Source organism: Cavia porcellus, unplaced genomic scaffold (genome assembly GCF_034190915.1).
Source record: "Cavia porcellus strain 051 isolate PalLab524CR breed Dunkin Hartley unplaced genomic scaffold, mCavPor4.1 scaffold_13, whole genome shotgun sequence".
Lineage (NCBI taxonomy): Eukaryota > Metazoa > Chordata > Mammalia > Rodentia > Caviidae > Cavia > Cavia porcellus.
Genome location: NW_026947496.1, coordinates 8,595,792 through 8,605,693, shown reverse-complemented (window position 1 = coordinate 8,605,693; position 9,902 = coordinate 8,595,792). Strand labels below are relative to the sequence as shown.

Genomic DNA, 9,902 nt, shown 5'->3' with positions numbered 1-9,902 from the left:
GAGGGCCACCGCCCGGCCAGGCCCCGCCCCGCCCCGCCTGCCCAGTGCGGCCTGACCCCTTCCACTCCCTCCCTCACCAACCTATAAAGGTGTGGACCCAGGCGCTTCCCAGTCTTGAGCCTAGCAGAGCGCCAGTGCAGAGCATCCGGTAAGCGCTGGGAGCTCCGCGGGGAGGACCCCGCGCCCCGCCCCGCCTGGCTTCCCAGGGGCGGAGCCAACACGGGTCCCCAACGCTGTGGCGCAGCTGGCTGGATCGCAGAGGTCCAGGCACTTTTCTCTCGTTCCAGCCCGGCTGCCCTTGACCCGGGATCGCTCTTTGGGCCACCGCGCCATCCCTGTGGCACTCAGCCCGGGAGCATGCAACCGGTTTCTCGCCCGTAGTGCATTTGAGGGGAAATTAAGGCTCTGGGAACAGAGATGCAGATGGGGCCGTGGTGGCCAGCTGCAGACACCACCTGTCTGTGCAAGGCCCAGAGGACACCTGGGGGGCATTCGAGGCAGCTGGGCCATAACCCCTGAAGCTTCAGCAACCTCTGCTGAGTCCCCAAAAGGAAAACAGCCGTGAAGATTCCAGTTTACCCGTGCTGGAGTTTATTTGACGGCACTGTGGCTTGCCAGGATTTTCTGGTACCCTGGGTTGCTCTGATTTGCTAGTATAAGTGCTGGGCTTCGGGTAAACACGGGCAAGGGATCCCTTGCTTAAATGAATGAGGGCCTGGGACCAAAGGGACAGAGCCGAGTTTGCTTCCAAATTTAGGGGGATTGGGGGCTTTTCCAAGGCAGCCGGCAGGTCCAGCCCCACCTTTGTGGCAGGGAGCGACTTCTTGCCCTCTTGGAGAAGTGGAGATAAAGTGCAGGTTCCAGGGTGTGTCCAGGGGGTTGGCACTGGTGGAGAAAGGTGCAGGGAACGCTGGGCAGCTGCTGGATTTGGGGGCAAGGGCAGGGAGTCACCCGGGCCTCTGTGTTGTGTGTGTAGCAGTCTTCGCCATGGAGCAGCTGAGCACAGCGAACACCGCTTTCGCCTTGGACATCTTCCGCCTCCTGTGCAATGACAACCACACGGGGAACATCTTCATCTCTCCCTACAGCATCTCGTCAGCCATGGGCATGCTCTTTCTGGGGACCCGAGGTGAAACCGCAGCACAGCTCTCCAAGGTCAACAGAAGTGGCCCCTCTTTCCCTGCTCCCCGCTAAGGTGCAGCTGCAGCTGGCACCTTCAAGCTCTTGCACTGTGCTTTGCCAACGCTGTTGAACTGTGCCCAACCGCTCTCCATGGCGGGCAGAGGCTGAGAAAAGCCCACAAATGGTCCCCCTGCCTGCAGGCACATGTTGGTGGTTGGGTCTTCCCCGAGGACCTCCTATGTGCCGGACACTGGTTTTTGTTTAGCTGAGAGTACAGTAGTGGACCAAGCTGGCAGGATCCCGCAGGTGCTGCTTCTGTCCCAGAGATTCTGTGACAGCCCTCTCTGACCCTCCACGTGCCCTTGAGCTGCTGTTTCTAGATTTTGCTTTGTGCATGGTGGCTGCCTGCTCCTCACACATGATGTCTGATTTGTAGCATCACCTGTAAGCATGAGAGTAGGAGAAGGCTCCACAGCAGGGCAGGTGGTGGTGCTGGTGACTGTGGGTTTGGTGTCCCATGGAGGATGCTATGGCTGCCCTCAGCGTAGCCAGGAGGGCTGTGGGCCAGCGGGGGGTCTCTGCAAGGGGAGCTGGAGAAAGAGAGCAGAAGGCCTTGAGCTTGGGAGCCGGACTGAGTCCTGGCAGGGTGGTACCTGACAGTCTCTGACCCCCAGAAAGGAACAGCAGCTTGCGCTGGAGGCCTAGGAAAAAGGGCCACAGCGGAAGGTTGCCCGACACTCCTGCCATGCTTGTTACCACATCTGCTCCCTAGGAAGGTGCACCCCTGGACTCAGGTTCTTGAGCTGCCAAGCACCGTGCTCAGCGTGCAGATGCGAAAGCATGGACGGTTTTGCACAAAATCCACTTGTATTTAATCACAGATGCTTTAGCTACTTCTCACAAGGTTACCGCAACTCCTGTTTTGAGGGGTTCCAGGAATTTATGATTTCAAAAAGAAGATTTGTAAGGGCTTTTTTCCCTCACAGCTTCATTAACACAGATGGATCCCCGTGACAAGCAAACATTCCATGTCCCCAAAGGATATGGACTTAGGTTACTAGGTGGTTTTGTTTTCTGTGTCTCAGAAGCAGGAAGCAGCCCAAGCCCCAGGAACCTGGGAAGGGCCTCTTGGCTTGTGGCTGATACACAGGGAATTCAGCTTCCACCAGAATGCTCAGCTCAAAGGCATGACTCTATTTTTATTTTTTATTTTTTAAAGGCATGATTTTAAATAGCGAGTCAGGGATGCTGATAAGGGAACCACAAGAACCCCACAGTCCATAATACCTCCGTGGCCCAGCATCAGGGATGAGTCTTATTTTTTAGTATTTATTTATGTGCAATCTCCATAAAATTATATATGATACAGAATATAAATACACTATTTTTTATTTGGGCGGGAAGAAAGCAGACATATAATATGGTTCCACAAATGAGAGTGATTGATATGTTCCGTCACGTGTGTGAAACTATAATTATTACTAAAAGTGGCAAAATGCAGTTTCTGATGTTACACCTAATACATCTCATCAAGTCATAAGTCCTGGGTTCCTTTATATTTCTTCTGATAATGATAAATTAATATAATGGTGAGGAAGGGAATCAAGAACTAGAAATAAAAACAGTAATTTATTTTGGTGGTAGCAAATACCAAGGAATTTATTTATAATTTCAAAAGCAATGTTCTCAGAAAGAGGTGTTCTCTTTATTTTAGGCTCTTCACTTTGATACGGTTAAGGATGTTCATTCAAGTTTTCAGAGCCTGAATGCAAAACTAAATAAACCCAGAGCCTCCTATGTTCTGAAACTTGCCAACAGATTATATGGAGAGAAAACCTATGATTTCCTCGCGGTAAGTACTTTGCACTTCATAATATAAATTCAGCTAAGTAGTGTGGACTGTTTTCCAGCACACTGAAGTCCTAGAAGTCAACTTCAGTGTTTACTAACATTCACAAAAACAATACACAATGAAGCATACAGTAGGCAGCGTGCCCACTGATCAGTGGGGTGGCTTCACTTGTAGTCTTTACAGTAAAAAGATGTCTTCACAGTAAATACCTGTGTTTTATTTGTTGTTCCTTTACCCTCCGAGAGGCTGGCCCAGGACCTTGTGCCTGCTAGGCAAGTGCCCTACCGCTGAGCTACCTCCTAGTTTGAGATAGGGTTTCACTAATTTCCCCAGGCTGGACTTGAACTTGCCATCTTCTTGCCTCGGCCTCTTGATAGTTGGGATTACAGTCACGTGCCCGAGATTCTGGAAGTTTTAGGAAAGCCAGAGTGAATCACGTGACCCACTTCCACGTACAATCAGTATCTGCTTACTTCTGAAAATGTCAGTCCAGTGTTCAAAAACAACTTTATATCACACACAAAGTATAACAGTTAAACGTACCATGACTGAACTGTACTCCTAAAAATAGTGCAGGTAGTAAATTTAATGTTTTTGATCATATTTTTAAATAAGGGTAAGGATAAGAATTTTTGTGTTATACTTGCATGAAACCTTTCGGGACAATTTCCATTACTTTTCAGGGTTTTGCTACCCTGGACACTACTAGATGAGTAGGATTTCTCGTGACGCTTGTTTTGTTTTGTCTTTTTAATAGGAGTTCTTGGCATCAACTAAGAAAATGTATGGTGCTGAAATGGTCAGTGTGGATTTTAAGAATGACACTGAAAGCACGAGAAAAACAATAAACAAATGGGTCAAAGAAAAGACAGAAGGTGAGAGGCTGGGCATCTGTACCGGGCAGCCTGTATCGGTCAGTTTTCCAGGATTGTAACGCACCCCAGAGGTAATCAGCTTCCAGAGTGAACAACCTTATTTTGGTTCCTGTCCATGCTCATTGGCCTTGTTGACGGGATGATGGTGGCACAGGGCATCATAGTGAAAGAGCATGGCAGAGGAGGGAGGCCTCTTTCTGTCACAGACAGGTATGGAAGAGAGGAACAGACAGGCATCCCACAGCCCTTCCAGGTCACATGCCAAGGGGCCTAAGTACCTCTCACCATGCCATATCTCTCTCTCTCTCTCTCTCTCTGTATCTTTCTCTCTGAGACAGGGTCTCACTATGCAGTTAAGCTGGACTTGAGCTCACTTTGTAGCACAGGCTGGTCTCAAACTCACAAAAGTCCTCCTGCCTCTGCCTCCTGAGTGCTGGGATTATAGACATGTGCCACTACATCCAGCACCATGCCATTTCTTGAGAGATCTTCCTCTTCACACTAGTGACATGGGTGTGAGCCAATCTACGGGACTCTGGGGGACAAGGACCCAAACCGCAGCAGGAACATTAGCCACAGGCTCCTTTCCTCTGTGTACCTCTGTGCCCGCATCCTGTCCCCCCTCCCCAGCCTCCCACTCCCTGACCCATGCACATTTACCATCAGGTGCTGTCGCCTCTGTGAACCCTGTCCCTCCATGAGAGGGAAACACACACCTTACCTTTCTTCATCTAGATTCTGCCAAAGTACATTTGAAAGTTTGAGCCAAAAATAAGTGCAGAATAAAAGGGTCAGAAATGGCTGTGTCCGACACAAACGGAACACGGGTTTCACAGGATCTAGGACACTGGGATTCACTGACGGCTGCAGTTGTAGGCTCTGCCAATACCTTGTCCAATACACCCAGAGGGATGGGTGGGACTGCGTCTCTGCAAGGAGCAAGTTAGCTACTTAGTGGCCCTGGCTTCTAGGTAGTTGCCATGTGAGTTGACCTCCACAGATAGCCCCTGCCGACCTTTCGGGAACTGTCCTGAGCAGTGCACATGGCTACGGGGGAGCCTTTGGAGCAGTAAAATGACTGTGCTGCCTTTCCGTTATTTGCATTTACTGGATAGATTCAAAGAAGTCACTTACGAGTAACTCAAGTCAATGTTTTAAAGGAATTTTTTTCTTGTAGAAAAGTTAGTTATTAACTTAGTTATTTTTCTCATTGCTGAAACAAAATACCAAACACCCAAAGTCCAAGGACAAAAAGTTTATTTCAGCTCACAGTTTGTAGACATTTCAGTCTGTAATCATCTCACTCCGAGGCAGGGTAACGTGGCAGAGGCACTGCAGAAATGGTTCATGGCAGGCAGAAGGCGGGAAAAGCAAGCAACAAGAGCAGCTTCTTTCTGCCCCTCTATTTTCTAGTTAGGTACTTGGCTTAGGGTGGGTGCCAAGCCAACCAGTGGACTAATTTAGAAACCACCCACCCTCAATCCCAGCTTCTCACACTGCAGCCCCAGCCACCTCTAAAAAAGCCCCACCTCTGATTGCATGAGGCTTTAGGGCACATCTGGGCATAAACCATAGCAATGACCATTCACAAAATAAGGTTCATTGTTTTTCCATGATCTAGGGAAGGAGAATTCTTCTGTTTTTATCCTTTGAACACATTTGGCTTATTTTCATGGCTTTTCTCTTTCTTTTATAGTATTAGGGATGGAACCCACTGAACTACACTCCCAAAGCCCACAGTGGCTTGTTTTAAACTGTTGTGGCCTTGTGGGAAGTTTATACTCATCCTTGTCTGCCTCACAAATTGACTTATACAAACGAGAATCCTCCCAGTTAGGCCTTCCTGCCACAACGCCAACAAAAGTGTACATTCAAATCACACTCCGTGCCATGGGATCATCTGGAATTCCAACAGAGAGCTTTGAAAAGGTGCACTTTATCTTTTCAGGGAAAATTCCAGAACTTTTGGCTCCGGGTGTGATTGATGACATGAGTAAAATGGTGCTGGTGAACGCCATCTACTTCAAGGGGATGTGGCGGGAGAAATTCACGAAAGATGACACAACCGATATGCTATTCAAATTGAGTAAGGTAAGGGGATGTAACTGCCCTAAAATACTCATCCTCTTCCCCTCTTCTTCCTCCTCTCTTTCTTCATCTTTGCCTCTTCCTTGCTTCCCTTTTTCTTCTTCTTTTCCTTCTTCTTTATGTTTTCCTTCTCTTCCTCTTTTCCTGTTCCTCCTCTTCCTTTTTATGCTGGGGACCCAGGGCCTCCCCCATGCTAAACATACGTTGTACCACGGAGTTACACTTAAAATTGCTCTTTGCTCTAAAAGAATGTGAAAGAATCATCTAGTGGTTTTTAAAAAATCTATTCAGAAAGACACAAAAACAGTGAAGATGATGTCTCGGAAGGCAAACGTTCCATACGGCCACGTCGAGGACCTTGGGCTCCAGCTGGTGGAGCTGCCCTATGCAGATGAGGAGATCAGCATGGTTATTCTGCTGCCCGATGAGATCAGTGACGACGGCACAGGTCTGGAGGAGGTACTGACACCCCAGATTTGCGATCTGGGTTTCCTTTTATTTTTCCTGTATGCTGCTGTTGCTGCTGATGATAATGACGATGATAATGATTATCCTTATCATTGTTCAGTGGTGGTACAGATCAAACCCAGGGCCATGTGTATGCTCGGCAAGTGCTCTACCCCTGAGCTGCACCTTTAGGCCAGAGACCCTTCATTTACATCTTCAGGATGCACTGCCAGTGCGTAGTCAAGATGAGGAACATTTGAAGATTTAAATGAAATGTAACATTGGATAGAGGCAGCTCATGGAAAGTTTTTTGAATTAACTTTAAAGGAAAGTGTGATACACCAAGGATTGTTTTATGGAGGTAAAAGATTTACAACTCCAAATTATGTTGTTCTACAGCTTCACTTATTATTATACTGTTCATCCTTGCCACAATTCATATGAATTGTGAATTAAATTTCCATTAGGTACGTCACAGAAAAAGACTCATGTACCAAGTCAGCATTTGGTTGGCCTATGCTGGGCCTATTTCCTAACACAAGTTTTGTATGTTGTTTCCACTTTGTTTAGTTTAAAGCCTAGGATATCCCATGCCAGGCTTAAACCTAGGCAAATTGTGACAATCACAGTATTCCTTTAGGGATCCTTCCCTGTGATGTGGTTTCACCCTCTCCTTCCCAGTGGGACTTTCTATGTTAGTTTAATGTTAGTCATTTGCACATAAACACATATTAACATCAATGTGCTCCTTCTTCCACTTGTTCTTGGGTACTAGTCTTTTCCTTCACTGCAAGTAAAAATCTCTAGTTTTATGTAAGGAGGATCAACTCAGCAGGACAATGAAATGATGGCTGTGTTCTGGTCCAAAAGTAACAGTAGTTATGATGGTAAAACCTGATATTAGGTGGCACTTATCATGTGCCAAGCATATTGTATATATCAATTCACCTGACACTCAAGCAATGCTAAATAAGGCGGTTCAATTATTTGCTCCCTTTAAATGAGGAACTAAGTCTAGTACATATCTGCCATTTACAGTTTTACTAAAGTGCTAAAGTGATGAGAGTTTACCTTAGCTATAATGGAATTAAGAGTTATTGGGCTTCAAAACAAACAGAGGCCTTTGCAATTTTCCTTCACACCACTCAACCAGTTAGGGGAGCGAAAGCTGGCGTGGCCTGTTGCAATAATCCAGGATGGTAGGGGCTTAGTGAGTCCAGAATGCATGGAGGGATGGCGGGCTCAGGGAATGCAGGCATGAGTAGAGAGCAGGGTGGGCGGACAATGAGCAGGTTGGGGCTGGGGGCCCAGGGACCAGTAGGTGGGTCACTGGGTGGACAAACGATAGACCTATGTCCGAAGTCCCTGAACTTGGTGACATGGAACATCGCTCTGTCCTGGTTTACCAGCCACCAGACAGGAATGCAACCCTCCAAATGCAATCTTTTTTTTGCCACAAAACATGAGTGAAAACTAATAGTAATGATTATTGCAAGTCCATACATTTAAAGAGTGCTTTATTGTTTTGCTTATGTAAAACTGATTCCGCTTATTTTTGCCTCATCTTAATTCTAGATTGAGAGACAACTGAGTGTGGAAAAACTGCGTGAGTGGACCCAGAGTCTGGAGACCACGGAGGTCAACATCAAATTGCCCAGGTTCAAAGTAGAGGATAGCTACGATCTGAACAACAACCTCACCCGCCTTGGGGTGCGGGATCTCTTTAGTCGCAGCAAGGCAGATCTGTCTGGTATGTCAGGAGCCAGAGATCTTCACGTATCAAAAATTATCCACAAGACCTTTATAGATGTGAATGAAGAGGGGACGGAGGCCGCGGCCGCCACAGCAGGCTTCGTAGCCTATGCCATGTTGCTGGAGGAGGTGAATTTCACTGTGGATCACCCTTTCATTTTCATTATTAAGAACAGGATCTTAGATCTACCCCTGTTCATTGGCAGGATAATTTCCCCTTAGAACAGAGAGGCTCTGGAAAGACAAGGCCAAGCTTAGAGCTTTATTCCCTGAGCCGGGCATAGAGGCAGTGCTCATTTATCTTGAGCAGTGAAACTAACCAGAAACAAATCTTTAATTTCCTTTGTAAGTTCCTCTCTGTTGGCTTTTGACAGACTTGTATTTTGGCGTAGACATCTATTTTTCCTTTTTCATGCTGAAAAGGGGAAAAACACCCCACTGGTTGCTTTTGAAATCATCAAGCTTTTAAAAAAGAAAAACAAAAATCAGAGGCACAGTTTCTTGACAGTATAGTCATCTCTGAACACGCCGTACTCTCCTGATAGCTGTGGCAAAAGTGTGACATTTCCCCAAATCAAACTGTTCTGGAATTAGAATAAGCCAAAAAGAGGTGACATCCATTTGACCTAAGAAAAGTAATGATGCACCATTCAAATAAATGGACTCGGAGTAACAGTTTCTAAGTAGTTTCCCTCGTGGCAGTAACACGGGAATGTGCCATTTATTGTATGGCTAGAATGTCAGAAGCCACTCTGGCTCTGGAAGGGAGAATTAAAAACAGATATGCAGTCAACACAGAGGAAAGCGCTCCAGTCAAGGGTGATGAAGGCAGCTTGCTTTGCGCTGCACTGTGGTCCGTTGTCACAGGATGAGTACTCAGTTACAGCCCTCTTGTATTTCCATAGTTTGGTTAAGGAGCCCCTGGGTTACAGCCCGTACCCCTGGCTGCTCCGCCTTAGCTATGCTGTGTACTTCGTGTGAGGTCATGGGATCGAGGAGTGGGGGTCTGACCATCCAATCTGGTAAAGGACTACAGAAAGAACAACGGAGCAGGAGAAGCTGCCAAGCCAACAGGCAGTGCAGAGTTCTCGCTATGAATTGACTGCTTGCGAGTTTCTTGACAAAGGCCAGTTTGCATCCTTTTGGCTGTTGTGGAGAGGAACCCCTTGTGCAGTGGTGTAGAGGGGTTGGGGGTGGAAAGTTCTGTATTAATAGGAAACCTTGTCATGTGGGCTTCTTTCAATGGAACTGAACTGCTGAATTTCCTTGCTGGTGAGCATCACAATCTAATAAAGCTTCCTTGGATTCTGCAAGCCAGACTGGCCTGGGTCCTCTTCTTTTTTCTCTGATCACAGATAAGCCACAGCCACACCAGGGCAGCCTGACAGTCCTGATGATCACAAAGGACATCACAGATGAAAACGAAACTAGAGCTGGATGAAGTGGCTCAGACTTGTAATCCTACCACTCAGGAGGCTGAGGCAGGAGGGTTACCACAAGTTTGAGGCTAGCGTGGGCTCATAGTTTAATGCTAGCCTGAACTGCAGAGCAAGATACTGGCTCCAAAAACAAATGGCAAAAGAGCCCCCCCACAACTTTAGCAAACTGCTTGCAAGCTTTCCTTCCACTTTTGTTATCTCTGACCCCACAAATACTTAGGAGCACCTGCCATAGTCCAAATTCTCTTACTTCTACGGTAAGCAAACAAACAAACAAAAGCAACCATCACAGATTCCTGTCACCCTTCTCTTGTGGCTCCTTGCTAG

The 9,902-nt window shown here is 47.0% G+C and overlaps 1 protein-coding gene across 4 annotated transcripts; it reads left to right on the top strand.

Annotated features, from left to right (window-relative positions):
- Positions 1 to 9,449, top strand: Serpinb1 (serpin family B member 1). Of its 4 annotated transcripts, none has more exons than XM_013147652.3 (7): positions 1 to 148; positions 977 to 1,155; positions 2,837 to 2,974; positions 3,732 to 3,849; positions 5,798 to 5,940; positions 6,229 to 6,396; positions 7,960 to 9,449. In XM_013147652.3, the coding sequence occupies exons 2-7, from the start codon at positions 988 to 990 to the stop codon at positions 8,356 to 8,358; spliced, it is 1,134 nt and encodes a 377-aa protein (XP_013003106.1). In that variant the 5' UTR covers positions 1 to 148; positions 977 to 987; the 3' UTR covers positions 8,359 to 9,449. The 4 variants fall into 4 exon arrangements, with proteins under 4 accessions (XP_013003106.1, XP_003461113.1, XP_013003112.1 ...); XM_003461065.5 differs by having other exon boundaries at positions 11 to 148; positions 980 to 1,155; XM_013147658.3 differs by lacking the exon at positions 1 to 148 and adding an exon at positions 285 to 627 and having other exon boundaries at positions 980 to 1,155.
- Positions 9,450 to 9,902: the final 453 nt, after the last annotated feature.